We start from the raw sequence: 19,191 nt of genomic DNA on the forward strand, positions 1-19,191 counted from the left end.
ATTTTCCGCCTCCCCTTGATTCAACCGGATTATCTTTTGTAGCAACTCCCTAAATATTCACAGGTGTGGCCTTTCAGTGGTGGAGCTTTCTTTGGATTACCTTTTTATTTGTGTTTCTAGGTCTGGTCTCAGCCGGGGAGGGGGGGGGGGGGTCCTATCCAGGTCTCTGCAATATATAAATGCCCACCTGGGTCCTGGTTTCTCCTAGGACTCTGAGGTGGGTGGATATGCTGCTAATAGGAGTTCTGCATAAGAGTAGAGACATGTTTGGTGCCCAAATATGCTGGGGACCCGGCTTGATTGATGGCATCACTATACCTTGTGCCACCTCCAAGCACCAATACCGGCATAGGCTATAGCGGAGGGGTACACCAGGCAGGACCAGGCATAGAACTCATATCATATAAGGTAACAGCAGGAGAGAGACACACGTGTTTTTTTAAAGACAAACAATAATATAATATAATAATATAACATAAAACAAGACAAATAGTTTATGTCTGGTTCGTTCCTTTACAAATATGTATTTTAGAAGCAAATGTCTACTGATGATTGTTTATTGAGCAAAACGATGTGATCTGTGGCTTCAACATATTCCAGATTTATAACATTATATCGGCTTTGTGTAACGACTTCTGATGATAAACAAGATTAGATTTCTGAGAAAAACATTTCCCACAATCTGTACATGAAAATGGCTTCTCCCCTGTGTGAGTTAACAGATGTCGATAAAAATTTGGTTTATGGGCAAAACATTTCCCACATTCTGAACATGAAAATGGTTTCTCCCCCGTGTGACTTCTCTGATGTTTAACAAGATTTGATTTGTGACTAAAACATCTCCCACAATATGGACATGAAAATGGCTTCTCCCCCGTGTGACTTCTCTGATGTGCATCTAGATGATGTTTATGGGCAAAACATTTCCCACATTCTGAACATGAAAATGGTTTCTCCCCCGTGTGACTTCTCTGATGTTTAACAAGATCTGATTTGTGACTAAAACATCTCCCACAATCTGAACATGAAAATCGCTTCTCTCCTCTGTGAATTATTTGATGTCTTACAAGATTTGATTTCTGACGAAAACATTTCCCACATTCTGAGCATGAAAATCGCTTCCCTCCTGTGTGATTTCTCTGATGTGCATCTAGATGATGTTTATGGGCAAAACATTTCCCACATTCTGAACATGAAAATGGTTTCTCCCCCGTGTGACTTCTCTGATGTTTAACAAGATCTGATTTGTGACTAAAACATCTCCCACATTCTGAACATGAAAATAGCTTCTCTCCTGTGTGAATTCTTTGATGTCTTACAAGATTTGATTTCTGACTAAAACATTTCCCACATTCGGGACATGAAAATCGCTTCTCTCCTGTGTGACATTGTTGAAGATCTGCTTTAACAGTGTAATAATTCACACTTTCTAAACCTGACTTAATGTTCTTATCCGTTCCTGATGATTCAGTAGAAAGGACCCATCTAATAGGATAAGATGACAGATCTTGTGTGTGAAGGTCTGAGGAAGCACTTGGGATATTCTCATGATCTTCAGATGTATCTGGTTTGATACAACCATCACCTGCTGTAACATGTGATGATATCAGATGTTCCTCTGAGCTCCCGGTATTGTCATCTGCCAAGAAACAAAACAGATTATAAAATATGACCATAAAGGGGTATTCCCACAAAGACAAAATTCTTAAATATACACAGGATGGAGAAATAATACATTCTCTAAATTTAACGTAACAAAAATTCTGCATTTCACAGATTTAATAATTCTAACATGTCTACATCAGTCCTTCTATTGTGCCTTTTTGGTTGCCCATGGATCTGACCCTAAACTCAGCCCGGACTATGATTGGGCAGGTATTTGTGTGTGGTCATATTCCTCTCACATGAATGTGCATCTCCTGTCCTGCATAAGCAGGTGGAGGAGGCAGAGAGCAGCAGAGCCAAAGACACTTCCTGTGGGGTACATGTGACTGCTTAAGGAAGGTACCTAATAACAATGTTATTAGATGTGAAGGGGTTAAAATTTTGGGTGCTATCAGGCTTTAATTGGCTGGTGGGAAGTACCTTTAAGATGGACTCTCACCTCTCCCCTGTGGCTTACATGATGACCTCCCCTTCAAAAGGATGTGGTGATTAATATGGATGTTCCTTCCTTCCCTCTCCCTCTTTGAGGCAACACTGAAGCTGTCTCAAGCTGGTTTTGGTAACTTTGGAAGATCCCTCTTGTCACTGAAGTTGAGGGCTTAGCTATCTACTTGCCAGTGTCTGTTCCCCTTCCCATCCCCAGGCAGGAGGTCATGTAGTCTCCAGGCTCCTATTTGTCTCTGCCCGTCCAGACCCCACCCCACCCCTAGTCATCGGCTCACTGAGATTAAGTGGTGTTCTCCTTAAGGAGACATTGCCAATTAAGGCCACCTTATTAGACTTCATGTAGGTCATACTTGATGCTAAGGGGGCTGCCTTTCAAGGTAGCAAAAGGAGGATTGTTTTCTATTTAACACCTTGGAAAACTTATTTGCATTCTTCCCTGAGATTAATTGAGGCAGAGGAGAGACACAGCAATAACTTTACTCTCGTCTCTGTTTGTTCAGCTGGATGCTGACACTGCTGAGGGCTCTGTAGCACCAGCCCCATCATCTCCTCTCTGTGCAGTTCTCACGTTAATAATGGGAGATCAAACTAGTCCTGCACCTTCCTCAAAGGACACGACTCCACATTTTTCAGGTGGTTGCTGGGGTGTCAGTTCAGTTCCCACTAGTTGTGTCTTTGGAGGCTATCACTGTAGCTCCCCTCAGTATGGGAGCTTCTGTAATTAACCACTCATATGCTGTCAGCCTCTTCTTTCACTCCCCTGAAGGCAGGGGCAGAAGTCACTTCAGTGTTGCGTCTTGTTGTTCCCCACAGTCACAGACCAGGAGTTGTGCTGGGAGTTGTGCTGGTGCTCCTGCCATGGCTCTGCGAAGTTGATAAGACATCACATGCAGGTTCCATTCATGACTGGCGGCTGTTACACTCCCAGGGGCAGGGCCGCCACTGGGTATTTTGGGGTCCCCAATTATTTGTTGGCTTTACCCACCAGCGTCCATTTTTGACAGGACCCTATTCTACTGCATGTGCCCACTCAGTATATAGATAGCCCCTGCAAATGCCAAGGAGCTTCTTGTCCCAATCAGCTACCCACCCCTGGGGTTTATTGAGGAGTAAGTGTTGTTTGTATATGGGTACAATGTATGAAAATTGACAGGTACGGCCTTGGATCAGTGTACTGACTGTCTCTAGCCCAGTTACAGTGACTACGGTGAGTTTCTCTTTTACCCAGAGTGGGTCCCAATTTTCCGTTCATAAGAGTGGTGCCCCCCACAGCTTGGCTTGGCTGCAGGTGATATTTAAAAAGTGGCAGGGGTCTTGGGATGGACCTCTGGATATTAGGGCACCAATTCCTCTCATATTAGGGCAGCTACAGAGCTGGATAAACCTGGCCTCCCAGATGCAGAGGTTATGAGAATTGGGTGTTTTGCACATAACATTCACTCAACTTACTTTAGGACTGCTTTTTACCCCCTTCTTTTCAGGTTCTCTGATTAATACTTGCCCGAGGTCAACTGTTTGGCTTTTGGGGTCACCTGTACCTACTTTGAGCTGGTCATGGGGCTACCTTTCGCCCTGCAGAAAGGAGATTTTGGGGTTTTCAACAGGTGGATGTATTTTGGAGGGGTATCCAGAGCCTAAAATGGGTTCAGGTCCTTTCGGAGGCAGTGTCTGAATTATTGACCTTAATGAGATGAAACTTTGGCAGTGTGCAATCATCCTCCTAAGAGATTTTGATGATATGGTCCAAGAGAGTTCCCTGAGTTATCGAGCAAGTTGTTAAGGATTCTGTCGTCGAGCAAACAAGGCATACTGTGAATTCCCATATGGTCCGTTTCATGCACTTCAGGTGCAGAGGATTGTAGTACGGCACAGGGAGTTCATAGGGAGCGATGCAGATATAATGTGGCCAAACTGTTTTAACCTTATCGAGAAAGGCCTGGATATATAATACTCTGGGGGCCTTTCAAAGGGCAAGCGATTCTTGTTGCTGGATGTCACTGATCCCTATAGGGTTACAAGGATCTGCTGATGGCAGAATAGTGAAACATTGGAGATGATGGTTGCTCAACTTGCCAGCTGGGCATACAGCTTCCAGGCCTCAAAATTTGGAAGTTACTAATACTGTAAAGTTTACTGATAAAATGGAAAATGTATTGCAGAACATTTGTTTGATATGATATAATTCTTGATGTAGCATCTCAGTCTCTTCCTCCGAGGCCTTGGTGAGCAGTTTTTCTGACCCTCATAGCTCCCACCTTCCAGCTTTTCTTAATCTATGGGGAATATTTATCAGGACTTCTGCGCCACGTCAGTGGCCCTGAAACAATTGCGAATGCTAGCTTATTGCTAACACTTGTGATTATTTTGCCCTCTCTGCCACTTTCACGCCAGTGGGGTGTGAAGGGGCTGAGCGGAAGGTGTTGTTTGGGCCGACGCGTGATGTTACTGTCCCCTAGCTGGCTCACTCGCTGCTGTTGGCGACTTTTCATATGTGAGCGCCAGTGTATAATAAATATACCCCTATGTCTCCATGTTCTTGATTGTGTTATCACTCGTCTCTGCTTTATCTTGTGGTTACTACTCACCTGGGTAGTTACCTGTAGGAATCTCCTCCTTACATGGTTCATCAACCCTCACATATGTCTCTGGAGCGGTAATATTCTTCACGTCTTCACCCTGATACACAAACTGAGAAACAAATACAGTAAGACGTCACCAAATGAATAGAGATAACACTAAAGGGGTATTTACATAAATATCTGAACACAGGGAGTGTCCAAAAAAATTCAGATTGAACTTAAATTGATAAACAAATTGATACCTGATGATCCTGTGGGACATATTTCTCTTCTGAACAATCCTGTGGTACAAGAAGAGGACTGGGACATCTCTCCGGTGATGTTCTCTTACTGGATCTACCTGTAGGAAACATCCAGAGACTGAATTCCTTCTTTCCATACAGATAATGAAAGGACGTGTGGATTTAGTCCTGTCTATTACCTGCTGATGTGAGGGGCTGGTGGTCCTCCATCATGACGTCCTTGTAGACATCTTTGTGTCCTTCTAAATACTCCCACTCCTCCATGGAGAAATAGACAGCCACATCCTGACACCTTATAGGAACCTGACACACACACAATGATCCCATCATCACTCAGATCCCTTCATAGCATTACTGTATAATGTCCCAGCATTCCCAGCAGTGTCACCTCTCCAGTCAGCAGCTCCATCATCTTGTGGGTGACTTCTAGGATCTTCTGCTCATTGATGTCATCATGTATCAGGGGAGGATGTGGAGGAGCCGGGATTGGGGTCAGGGTTCTCCCCCATCCTTCATACACAGGGGCCTGACAGCGCCCACTAGAGGTCTTCTTCACTACTGTGTAATCCTGGTTATGGAGAGACACATTGATAAATCTCCCTCCATACATTTCCAGAATCTCTCACCTCTCCAGTCCTATCATCTGTTATTCCCATAGATAATGATGTCATGTGACCTCATCCCAATCTCTCACCTCTCCAGTAATATAGGAGAGAATCTCTAGGGTGAGCTGGAATATTCTCTCCACCCTCGTGTCTCTGTCCATTGTCTGATCCTGAAGAGAAAGAAGATAAGATAAAGTAACATCATGTAGAGAAATGCGGTTCCTGTAATGAGTAGAAGTACAATGAGGAGATGCCGGTGACTCGGTGGTGGATGTCGTGTGGTTGGGATAATAATGGATTATATAGGAGTTTCTCTTTGATGATATCAGTCTATTATTAGGCTGTAACTTTCCTATAACCATCTGCAGCACATTGCAGTCTGCACTGGTCGCGGCTTCATACAGATCTCCCTTCACCACCCACATCCCTCCTCTGTATAGTGAGCGGATACTTAGGGATGGATGAGATTCTGGTGGAAAATAGCAGAGGGATGGAAGTGAGGGGTCACTGATTAATGTCCCCTCGGTAACCCTTACAGACAACACCAGTGACTACACACGTACCTCTACCTGCAGAGCTGTGCTTCAGATATATGTGAGAGGGGAAAGGACCTGTGATGATGTCATAGTCATGTGACCAGCCCCTTGTGTGGGAGAAATACGATCCCACTCGGGTGTCCAGAGGGCATATAAACCTTATTCACAGATAACAAGACATCCACAAGTTAAAAGCGCGGTCAGTGCATTTCTGACAAAAGATTGTCCTTAATTATGTCAAGTCATGTGATGATTTAGGACATTCTTTGTCTGAAACTTGTTGTGCGCTGAATGTGCTCAGTAAGATGCTGGATTTGGTGCTGGCTAAAGAGTTTGGAGCAGGCGAGAGGAAGCGTCCTTTCTGTAGAGCTTGTACGAGGCGGGTGTTCAATGGAGATTTAACTGCAGAACCACAATTCCTGCTCTGGTAGAGTGTGTGCTTCTCTTGGTATGTGTGTGCTTCTCCTCTGGCTGTGGAGTACATGGAGTACATGAGTCTCTTCACGAAGCCATAACCAGGACACCAGGAACAGTTCTCTACTAAACTTTTTCCCCCCCGAGGGGGATTTTCCTTTTGTGCATTTTCCTTTTTTACTCCCCACCTTCAAAAATCCATAGCTTTTTTATTTATCAATGTAAGGAGCTGTGTGAGGGCTTGTTTTCTGCATGACAAATTGGACTTCATAGTGATGGTATTTAATATTCGAATTCCGTGTACTGGAAAGCCTATATTTTTCTTTTACATCTTTCACTGTGGGCCCCAATTGACATGTCTACTTTATACTTTGGGTCTGTACGATCACAGAGATACCAAATCTATGTTTTCATACATTTACAAAAATTATAACCTCCTGTACAAATAAAAAATTATTCTTTTTGCCATGTTTTGGCGCTAATAACTTTTTTCATACTTCAATGTATGGAGCTGTTTGTGGTGTCATTTTTTGCATCTTTTGATAACATTTTCAATGTATGATGTAAGGCTTGTCAGGGCAGGGCTCCTTGGCAGGGTCCATGGCCGGATCTTACTGTCAGGGCTGGGAGTCTGTGGACCCCCATGACCACCGCGGGAGATGGTAGAAGCTGACACCTGGGATCGGAGTCTAAGTGGCACCTGGTCTTCACCAGAGCCCGCCGCAAAGCGGGATGGTCTTACTGGTTCCACAGGTGCAACTAGCCTGCGGTGGCTGCCAAGGTAGTAATGCAGCGGGAGAACAGCACAGGAAGGCACACTAGCACTCACGTCAGGTATCGCAGGAAATGGCACACAGGAACGGACTTGCACATGGATCAGGAACGCAGGAACAGACTGGCACACGGATCAGGAACACAGGAATGGACTGGTACATGGATCAGGAACAAAGGAACGGACTGGCACACAGGAGCTCAGGATACACAGGAACGCAGGATACACAGGAGCACAGGAACGCAGAATACACAGGAACCTACGATACACATGGGAACTTTCGCTTCAGGGGATGGCTTGAAGATCTGGCAAGGGTCACAGAAAGAGGCAGACACTTATTAAATCTTTGCGAGCCGCGGGAGCCAGAGAGACTGCCGCTGGAGCCAGGGGAGGTAAAATCCGCAGAGCTCTGGGGGCACATGGAGGTACACGGGTGCGCCTGTGACCAGAGACAGAGATTGCGGGAGCACTCGTGACAGTACCCCCCTCCCCTTTGGCCTCCCACTTTTCTTCTTGGTCCCAAGGAACCTCTGGAGGAGAGTCCGATCCAAAATGTTCTCCTCAGGCTCTCGGGATCTCTCCTCAGGCCTGAAACCCCTTCCAGCCTACAAGAAAGAACCGCTTACCCCTCACGATCTTCATGTCCAGAACCTCCTTAACTTCAAAGACATCTGGGGAATCCGCCTCAGGAGCAGAAGGAGGGGCTTGCTGGAAGAAGCAGTTCCAGATGACTTCAGGAAGGAGACATGGAAGGAGTTCGAGCTGCGCATAGATGGAGGAAGTTGGAGGTTGTAGGCCACTTGATTGATGAGCTTGATTACCTCAAAGGGACCAAGGAACCGGGGACCAAGTTTGTAGCTGGGTATCTTAAGCCGGATGTGCTTGGAGGACAACCATACTTTGTCACCAGGAGAGAAGACAGGAGGAGCTTAACGTTTCTTATCAGCCTGGTACGGTCTGTAGCTCGTATAAGAGACTGGCCGGTCTGGTCCCAAATAGATTTGAGGTCCTGCAGCAAATCCTCTACCGCAGGGACATCAGAGGGAGTAGACAGTGGAAAAGGAGGGCAAGGAATACATCCATAGACCACAAAGAACGGAGCCGAGCCAGTAGACCCCGAGTTCAGGGAATTGTAGGACAACTCAGTCAAAGGTATTAGGTCAGCCCAGTTGTCCTGACGGGCTGAGATGAAGCGCCAGAGGTAGCAGCCCGAAGTCTGGTTCACCCTCTCTACTTGACCATTTGACTGAGGGTGGTAGGCAGAAGAAAAGTCAAGGTTGACCTGCAGTTGGTTACACAAGGAACGCCAGAATTTTGACACAAACTGAACTCCTCGATTGGACACGATGTAGCGGAAGTCCATGCAGCCGGAAGATATGTTTGAAGAATAGACTGGCAAGTCGTGGGAAAGACGGAAGACCTGGAAGTGAAACAAAATGGGACATTTTGGAAAACCGGTCCGTCACCATCTAGGTGACAGTACTGCCCCAAGAGACAGACAGATCAGTGACAAAATCCATTGCCACATGAGACCACGGAGACTGGGTATCAGCACCGGAAGTACCAGTCCAGCCGGTTTGAGACAAGAGGCTTTGTTACAGGCACAGGAAGAGCAGGATCCCACAAACTCCCGGACATCTTTGACCAGGTCTGGCCACCAGTAGTAGCGGGAGATGAGGGTCACAGTAGGTTGCACCCCAGGGTGCCCAGCCACATGAGAAGAATGTCCCACAGACAGAATCCTCTTCCGGAGAGCAGGTCTAACATATGTCTTGCCGGGGGGAAGCTGCCGAAGATCCACCGGAGCTGAGACAACAAGCTGGTCAGGAGAAATGATGTGCCGAGGAGCCGGTTCTTCTCCAATAACATCCGAAGCATAGGACAGGGCATCAGTTTTGACATTGTCTGCTGGACGAAAATGAATCAGGTCGAAATGGGAGAACAACAATGACCACCGGGCTTTTCTGGGATTCAGGCCCTAGGGGGTCTGGAGGTACAGCAAGTTCTTGTGGTCAGTGTACACACTAACGGGATGGAGAGCTCCCTCCAGAAGATACCGCCATTCTTCCAGATCAAGCTTGATGGCCAACAGCTCTTTGTCTCCAATTGAATAATTCCTCTCAGTGGGGGAAAAAGTTTTAGAAAAGAAGCCGCATGTGGAAGTTCGACCTTCTGGCCCTTTCTGGGTTAGCACCGCTCCAGCTCCTACGAAGGACGCATCCACCTCAAGAAGAAAGGGTTAGTTCATATCAAGCCTAGTGAATACAGGAGCAGAGGAGAAAGCCACTGCAACTTGGAGAAGGCCATCTCAGCAACTGGAGACCAGGCACGTGGATTGGCACCCTTCTTGGTGAGTGCCACGATGGGAGAGGAGAAGTGCAGAATAAACTTCCGGTAATAGTTTACAAAACCCATGAACCTCTGTATGGCTCGTAGGCCCCCTGGGCGTGGCCACTGAAGAACTGCAGACAGTTTTGCTGGGTCCATCTGGAGGCCTCTGTCGGAAATTATGTAATTAAGGAATTGAAGGCTGTGCTGGTGAAACCAAGAACTTGTCGTACGTGTGCCTGGTTGAATTCAAGGTCTGGAGAGTACACTAAGATGTCATCTAGGTAGACCACGACACACATATAAAAGAAGGTCTCGAAAAATGTTGTTCACAAACTCCTGAAAGACAGCAGAGGGGTTACACATATCAAAGGGCATTACTAAATATTCAAATTGCCCGTCACGGGTATTAAACGCCGTCTTACACTCATGACTCTTGCAGATCCGTATGAGATTGTAAGCACCACGGAGATCCAGTTTGGAGAACACCCTCGAACCACGCAGGCGATCCAAGAGTTCTGTAATTAATGGCAGGGGGTACCGGTTTTCAACCGTGATCTTGTTCAGCCTGCGATAGTCTATGCAGGGATGTAAGGAGCTGTCCTTCTTGGTCACAAAGAAGATACCGGCACCTGCTGGAGAGGAGGACTTGCATATGAAACCCCTCTGAGCGACTACAGGTCACTCGTGCCGCAACTCTTCAGCTTGGGCATCCAATGCATCTTTATCTCGTGAGGACAGTCCTTTCTTAAAAGCCGCATTGTTCCAACCAAGTTCAGATGCCACGGTGCAGAACTGGACAGCGTATACACCCACAGATGAGTCTCGGCGCAGGTTCAGTAGTGCGGTTTCCGCTGAGGAGGCTCGTGATTGTTCCTCAAACACGGACCGGAACTCTGCCAGGAAAGTGGTATGGGTGGCCGTAACTGGATCATTTCTGTCCAACAAAGGAGTAGCCAAGGCCAGGGCCTTCCTGGTGAGGAGGCTGATGATGAACGCCACCTTGGAGCGCTCGCTGAAAAACTGAGATGGCACTGGGTGATGAATCCTCTGCACAGTTTGGGATCGGCATTGTATTTATAAGGCATAGACAGTCTTAGCCTAGGTTCTGGTGTCGGTGGACTGAAAGGGATGATAGGAGAAGTCGCTGGAATTGCTGCAGGAGTAGTCACAGGGGCCTGATGCTGAGGCCAAGAGTCAAGAAGCTGTTGAAGAGCGGAAGCGACTTGGCTTAAAAATTCTCCTTGAGCAGCAATCTGCTGTGACTGCCGGGCGACAACAACAGAAAGTTCTGCCAGTATCTGACGAGGCTCCTTGGCAGGGTCCAAGGCTGGATCTTACTGTCAGGGCTACCGGTGGAGGTGGTACTAGAGACTGAGACCTGGGACTGGAGTCTAAGTGGCACCTGGTCTTCACCAGAGCCTGCCACAAAGCAGGATGGACTTGCTGCTGCGGGGTACCAACAGGTCGTTCCACAGGTGCATCCATCTGTATCCGGTGTGACAGCGGGAGAACAGCACAGGAAGGCACACTAGGACTCACGTCAGGAATCGCAGGAGCTGGCACATAGATCAGGAACACAGCAACGGACTGGCACACGGATCAGGAACACAGGAATGGCCTGAAACATGGATCAGGAGCCCAGGAATGGACTGGCACATGCATCAGGAACACAGGAACGGACTGGCACACAGGAATGCAGGATACACAGGGGAGCTTTCTCTTTAGGGGATGGCTTAAAGATCCAGCAAGGGTCACAGGAAGAGGCAGGCACTTATGGCAGGCCAGCTTCAATTATCAAGAGACCACCGCTGGAGCCAGGGGAGTAAGATCCGCGGAGCTCCAGGGGCAAACTGAGGGATTGCGGGAGCACCCATTATAAGGCTGTCATAGCAACAGATCGCCATTTCCCGAAGATGGGGAGCGACAATCTTAGCCAACATGGCAGTGCCCGCAAACCGCCAGCTTTTTACTGTTAGCTTTTAATGCTTCTAAGTGTATTCAGCAAATGCTCACCAACTATGGAGAGGGCTCAGTCCATGACCCCTCTCCAAACACCCACAGCCTACGCATGATATTGTTATAAGTGATGCATTGTTAAGGATTTAATAGCAATGATATCTTCACACAACCCCTTGCATCAAATTTGAGGAATCTGGTTGTGGTAGACCTGGAGACATCTTTGGAATCAGGCTGCTCTGCAGAGGTGAAGCTTTTCCAATAGACATGAGCGGACCTGATTGTCAGGTTTGGCTGCCTAACCTGGACATATTACCTGATTGGCATCTGAATAGCTAATCTGGCAAATTGACACTACAAAGTACTAGCCATGGCTATGATTGGCCAGGGCAACACCATGACTGTCTCATAGACTGACTCTTCTCCTGTTTAAATATGTCCTGGGAATCAGGTCCTCCTAGATGCAGCAGCAATGCCCTTCTCTGAGCAGGTGCAGTCACTCTTGTAGCTGCAACATAGAAGTTATATCCATTTGCCATTTGTCCCAACACTGTGATAGACTACAGTGATCAAAAAAAATTTAAATGTAAATAAAAAAAAAAAAATTTAAATGTAAAAACATTTTTTGGGTGTAGGACGTGTCCCAAGGTAAGAGGGACGACCAATCGTCCCGTTGAGCAGAGACAAAGTTCATTAGATAGCATCCCAGAGTCTGGTCTCTCCACATGCCCGTTGGACTGTAGGTGGTATGCAGAGGAGGAGTCCAGCTTGACCTGCAGTTGATTGCAGAGGTAACGCCAGAACCTGGAAACAATCTGGACCCCACTGTCCGAGACAATGTGAAGAGGAAGTCCATGTAGCCGGACGGTATGTTGAAAGAACAGACTGGCAAGACGAGGAGATGATGGCAGACCTGTTAGAGGCACAAAGTGGGACATCTTGGAGAACCGATCTTTTACCATCCAGATGACTGTATTACCGGAAAATGATGGGAGATACGCAACAAAGTCCATGGCTATGTGAGTCCACAGGCAACTGGGTATCGGCAACGGCAAGAGCAAAGGAAGCAAGGGCAAAGGAAGCACATGAACAAAATCTCGAACAACCTTGACCAGATCTGGCCACTAGTAGTAACAAGATATGAGAGGGGCAGACCTCTGCATCCCAGGGTGCCCAGCCACACAAGAGCAATGTCCCCAAGTTAGTATCCTCTTTCAAAGAGCAGGTTGGACATAAGTATTGGCAAGAGGAAGCTGCCGTAGGTCCACAGTAGCGGCAACGATCGTTCAGGAGGAACAATATGACGAGGAGTCGGTTCTTCCCCAATCACATCAGAGGCACGAGAGAGAGCATCAGCCTTAACATTCTCTGCAGGCTGGAAATGTTTCATAAAATTGAAGCAGAAGAAAAAGAGGGACCAACGAGCCGGTCAAGGAATGAGACGCTGGGTGGTCTGGAGGTATGAGAAATTCTTATGTTCCGTGTAGATACAGACCAGATGATGAGCTCCTTCCACCAGATAACTCTTCCAAGGGAAGTTTTATGGCCAGAAGCTCCCGATCACCAATAGATTATTTCCTCTCTGCAACAGAAAAAGTCTTTAAAGGAAACCTACCACTTGAAATGGTAGGTGTAAGATGCAAAAACTGAACACCAGCTCTGGGTGAGCTGGTGCCGGACCTTACTTTCGTTAGTGTCATAAACCGCTGTATCGCGGTTTAAACACTTTTTAATCTTTATAGCTGAAGTAGCGGCATGGTGCGCCAAAGCTGGTGCTCGGTATTTGCATCTTACAAGTGGTAGGTTTCCTTTAAGAAACCACAGGTGATCATTCGTCCATTGGGCGCTATCTGGGCGAGAATGGCTCCAGCACCTACAGAGAAAGTGTCAACCTCAAGCTGGAATGGTCTCTCTGTATCAGGCCGCGTGAGAACAGGAGCTGAGGCAAAGGCAGACTTCAATTTAAAAAATGCTTCTTCGGTCATGGGAGGCTATCAGGATATCACGTGGATATCAGTAGACCACGACACAGGTATATAACAAGTTCCTGAAAATGTTGTTGAAAAATTCTTGAAAGACAGCAGGTGTATTGCAAAGTCCAAACGGCAATACCAGATACTCAAAGTGCCAATCTCGAGTGTTGAAGGCAGTCTTCCATTCATCCCCTTCATGGATATGGATGAGATTACATGCCCCCCGAAGGTCCAACTTAGTGAAGACCTTAGCTCCACGGAGGCAGTCAAAGAGTTCTGTGATCAAAGGTAGTGGGTATCAATTCTTCACAGTAACTTTATTAAGCCCACAAAAGTCTACGGAGGGGAGGAGAGATCCTGCAGGAGACGAAGACTTGCGGATGAACCCTTTCTGCAGATTTTCCATGATAAAGACTGACATTGCCGTGGTCTCAGGTGCGGACAATGGGTATACCCTACCTCGTGTCTGAGATGTGCCCGGCAGCAGCTCTATACGATAATACGTAAAGACAGTGTGGTGGCCAAGTCTCTGCTTGTTTTTCCGAGAAACCCACCAGAGGCTTGGAGGATACAGAAGACATGGTGGACAGCAGCCGAAGAACCAAGAGACAGGGAGACTGGCACTCTGGACCCCAGCGAAGAATCTCCCCAGTCCAGTTGGCTGGAGAAGTGATTGCCCTCAACCTTCCCCTCACCATATAAAACGGCTTCCGTGTCATACATGTGGCAAAAGATTGAGCCTGCTCTCTTTTTTTTCCCATCGACGGCACGATACACAAATGTGAGTGCTCATCATACTGTGCAAGAATTCTATCCAGGTCTCTGCAATATACAAATGCCCACCTGGGTCCTGGTTTCTCCTAGGACTCTGAGGTGGGTGGATATGCTGCTATTAGGAGTTCTGAATAAGAGTAGAGACATGGTTGGTGCCCAAATATGCTGGGGACCCGGCTTAATTGATGGCATCATTATACTTTATGTCACCTCCAAGCACCAATACCGGCATAGGCTATAGCGGAGGGGAACACCAGGCAGGACCAGGCATAGAACTCATATGATATAAGGTAACAGCAGGAGAGGGATACACATATTATTTTACAGACAAACAGAATAATATAACATAAAACAAGACAAATAGTTTTTGTCTGGTTTGTTCCTTTACAAATATATAATTTGGAAACAAATGTCTACTGATGATGATTGTTCACTTAGCAAAATTATGTGATCTGTGGCTTCAACATATTCCAGATTTATAACATTATATCAGCTTTAACATTGTGTAACGACTTCTGATGAGTAACAAGATTAGATTTCTGAGAAAAACATTTCCCGCAATCTGTACATGAAAATGGCTTCTCGCCTGTGTGACTTCTCTGATGTATAACAAAATGTGAATTCTGAGTAAAACATTTTCCACAATCTGAACATGAAAAGGGCTTCTTGTGACTTCTCTGATGCGACACAAGGGTTGACTTCTGGGTAAAGCATTTTCCACATTCTGAACATAAATATGGCTTCTCTCCTGTGTGACTTCTCTGATGAATAACTAAATGTGAATTCTCAGTAAAACATTTTCTACAATCTGAACATGAAAATATCTTCTGCCTTTCGTGACATATCAGATGCAGATCAAGATATGGTTTTCTGGAAAAAGTTTTCCCACATTCTGAACATGAAAAGGGCTTCTTGTGACTTCTCTGATGCGACACAAGGGTTGACTTCTGGGTAAAGCATTTTCCACATTCTGAACATGAAAATGGCTTCTCTCCTGTGTGACATCTTTGATGTAAAACAAGATAATGTTTCCGAGAAAAAAATTTCCCACATTCTGAACATAAATATGGCTTCTCCCCTGTGTGACTTCTTTGATGGCTAACAAGACTTGATTTTTGAGTAAAACATTTCCCGCATTCTGAACATGAAAATCGCTTCTCCCCTGTGTGACTTCTCCAATGTGCATCTAGATGATGTTTATGGGCAAAACATTTTCCACATTCTGAACATGAAAATAGTTTTTCTCCTGTGTGAATTCTTTGATGTCTAACAAGATCTGATTTTTTACTAAAATATTTCCCACATTCTGAACATGAAAATCGGTTCTCCTGTGTGTGACTTTGTTTAAGATCTGCTTTAACAGTGTAATAATTCACACTTTCTAAACCTGACTTAATGTTTTTATCCGTTCCTGATGATTCCGTAGAAAGGACCCAATTAATAGGAGCAGATGACAGATCTTGGGTGCGAAGGCCTGAGGATGCATCTAGGATATTGTCATGGTCTTCAGATGTATCTGGTGTAATAAAACCATCACCTGCTGTAACATGTGATGATATCAGATGTTCCTCTGAGCTCCCGGTATTATCATCTGCCAAGAAACAAAACAGATTATATAATATGATCATAAAGGGGTATTTCCACAATGACAAAGGACAAGCAGAGATCAAGAAAACCGTGAGGAATTGACACAGAAAATATATTGGAAAATTGCTTAACTTTCCATTATACAAACATTAACATTTATTTGCCAAAATGGGAATACCCCTTTAAGGGGCCAAATAGGAACTGAAGGAATCGGGTCACGACCCCTGGAAATACCCACTACAGTCCAGTCATTGCCTTAGCACTCGGGACCCACTGGAAAATAAAGGTGGGGAGCCAACTTGCTGACCTGGAACGCCTTCTGAGCCAGGAAGAACCAATCTTTGCAGAGCAGTGGCAGGAGCACCAGCATAACTCCTGGACTCCAATGGACCAGGATCCCGGAACGATGTGGAGAATATATCATAACCTGGAGGAATAGTCAGGACGGCGCTGTATTCAAAACTCACACGGAGATCCAAGTTCAAGGAAGAATCAGCTTTACTGGTTAAAAAGGAAGCAACGCATTTCAGCTCCGAACCGGAGCTCTCATCAGGCATAACACGAAATGGACATTAGCAGTATTATATCCACTAAATGACCAGGATACCAGAAGTACGTGATACTTTGTTTGTGTAGCACCATTGTCTTCCATGGCTATTTGCAGATTATGGGGGACATGTGCAGAAAGGAATAAATAGAAAAGTAAAGACATTACAGAGTAAAACTTTTTAGTTCTTTCCTGCAGTGGGATGTCCGATATAAAACTGGTTTTCACTGGTGAACCACTACTTGGATGATTTTTGAAAAGAAGACACCCCCTAAAAATAAGTTGTTACCGCTCCCCCTACGACTGTCACAGGTGGTCCCGCGACCCATATCGCGGGTCGTGGGCTCACCCATGCTCCCCAAGGCTCACAGGCGCACCTCTGCTCGTTCCAGACCCTTGGCCCAGCTCCGTGCGCGCGAGTCCCCGTCTCCTAGGGCGCACGCGAGATTTAAAGGGCCACCGTACCGCTGATTGGTGCCTCACAGCCTCAGAGACAGCTCCATAGCGATTATACTGCATTCCAGTGTCTCCTGCGTTCTTGTTCTACCTGAGTCCCTCCATGTTCCTGTGTTACCAGTGTTCCTCCGTGCTGCTGTGTCCTGTGTACCCGTGTTCCCGTACCTATCTGCTTGGACCTCCCGTTGCTGACCCTGGATTGGACTCTGACGTTGCATCTCTGCCGCCTGCCCTGACCCGGACCCGACCACGAGATTGTCTGCCGTTTCTGTACCTTGACCTTGGCTGTCACTGCAGACAAGTCACGCCTGTGGAACGACCTGGTGGTACCCCGCCGCAGCTAGTCCAACCCGCTTTGCGGCGGACTGTGGTGAAAACCGGGTACCACTTGGACTCCGTCCCAGGTAGTGGCTTGTGTCATTGTCTGCAGTGGTCCAGAGGATCCACAACCCCTGAGCCTGACAGTAAAATCCGGCCATGGATCCCACAGAGGTTCCGTCTCCCAGCATGCCCAATCTTGCCACCATCGTGATCCACCAATCTTGGCAGATTGCCGCACAGCGTGACCAACCGTAGCAACTCACCGCCAAGCTGCAACAGCTGCTAGCTACCCAGCAAGAGCAACAGGTTCCTGGGGCAGTCTCTGTGACTTCTACTGTTCCGGTTTGTCCTCCTGCTGCTGAACCTAGACTACGGCTGTCCATGCCCAGCAAGTATGATGGCGATTCCAAGATGTTTAGGAGCTTTATAACTCAGTGCTCCTTGCACATAGAACTTATGCCGTCTCAATTCATCACGGAGGGATCAAAGATAGCCTTCATAATCAGCCTCCTCTCCGGGAAAGACCTGGCTTGGGCTACCCCCCTTTGGGACAGAAACGTGCGGCCTTTCTGAAAGAGTTCCGGTCCGTGTTTGAAGAACCGGCTCGGACTTCCTCCGCTGAGACTGCACTATTGAATTTACGCCAGGGGAATTCCTCCGGGGGAGATTATGCAGTCCAGTTCTGTACCTTGGCCTTGGAACTTTCCTGGAACAACACGGCCCTGTCCGCAGCTTTCAAAAAGGGACTTTCCTCTCACGTTATAGACACTCTGGCCACTCATGATCTGCCGTCTACTCTGAGTGGTCTCATCAACCTGGCCACCCGGATAGACGTGCAGTTTAGGGAGCAAGAGTCATGTCTCTAGCAACCTCAAGTCTGTCTTTATCTTTCTTTATAATCTTTATTTATATAGCGCCATCAAATTCTGTAGCGCTTACAAATCATAGTGGACATATACACTACTATATTACATTACAAAGAACAAACATTCATATGGAACAATAGGAGTGAGGGCCCTGCTCACAAGAGCTTACAGACTATGAGGATGAGGGGGTGACACAAGAGGTTGTATAATGGTCCAGCCATTCTTTATAAGGGAACAATATAAAATAATTTAATAAATAATTTACTAAACAACGATGTTGCTGCTTGAACCAGCCGTCAGCCGCCATCTTATTTACAGGGTTCTAGGTGTAAAAGACTGCAGAGAAGCCTGGAGCTTGGTATATATCAGCTGTTTGCCAGATAACAGATGGGAGATAGGACATAGGATGGATTAGTAAAGGGAGAGTTGACATTTCATGCAGTTACCGAGTGTGATAGGCTTGCCTAAAGAGATGGGTTTTAAGAGCACGTTTGAAGCTTTGGAGGGTGGGTATTAGTCTCAGAGTCTGGGGAAGGGCATTCCAGAGAATTGGTGCAACTCGGGAGAAGTCCTGGATACGTGCATGGGAGGTTCGAATTAAGGTAGAGATTAATCTAATGTCACTGGCAGATCGAAGAGCACGGGAAGGGCGATAGACTGAGATGAGAGAAGAGAGATAGAGAGGTGCAGCATTATTCAGAGCTTTGTGGATGAGGGTTATTATTTTAAAGTGAATACGGGCCTGGCTGCTGCATTAAGAATAGATTGAAGAGGAGAGAGTTTAGAGAGTGGAAGACCAATTAGTAGGGAGTTACAGTAGTCTAGTCGAGAGTGAATAAGTGCAACAATTAGCATTTTAGAAGTTTCAAATGTCAGAAATGGCCGGATTCTGGAGATATTTCTGAGATGCATGCGGCAAGAGCGAGCAAGAGATTGAATATATGGTAAAAAGGAGAGGTCAGAGTCCAGCACAACCCCAAGACAGCGGGCCTGCTGCCTCGGTGCTATAGTGATCCCACAGACCAAGATGGAGAGGTCAGGGTTGGTTTGGTTAGTAGATGGTGGAAAGACAAGAAGTTCAGTCTTAGAAAGATTAAGTTTCAAGAAGAGAGAGGACATG

General features: G+C 46.5%; 1 protein-coding gene across 1 annotated transcript in view; it reads right to left on the bottom strand.

Annotated features, from left to right (window-relative positions):
• Nucleotides 1-543: 543 nt before the first annotated feature.
• The window catches only part of LOC140065435 (uncharacterized), a 255,509-nt gene continuing 236,861 nt past the window's right edge, over nucleotides 544-19,191 (bottom strand). Inside the window, exons 6-8 of the mRNA XM_072113056.1 lie at nucleotides 15,240-15,551; nucleotides 14,808-15,164; nucleotides 544-1,221 (exon numbers count right to left, since the gene is read on the bottom strand). Coding sequence (XP_071969157.1) covers nucleotides 603-1,221; nucleotides 14,808-15,164; nucleotides 15,240-15,551 — 1,288 coding nt within the window. The 3' untranslated portion in view covers nucleotides 544-602. The remainder of the gene's footprint in view (nucleotides 1,222-14,807; nucleotides 15,165-15,239; nucleotides 15,552-19,191) is intronic.

Source organism: Engystomops pustulosus, chromosome 6, assembly GCF_040894005.1.
Source record: "Engystomops pustulosus chromosome 6, aEngPut4.maternal, whole genome shotgun sequence".
Classification (NCBI taxonomy): domain Eukaryota; kingdom Metazoa; phylum Chordata; class Amphibia; order Anura; family Leptodactylidae; genus Engystomops; species Engystomops pustulosus.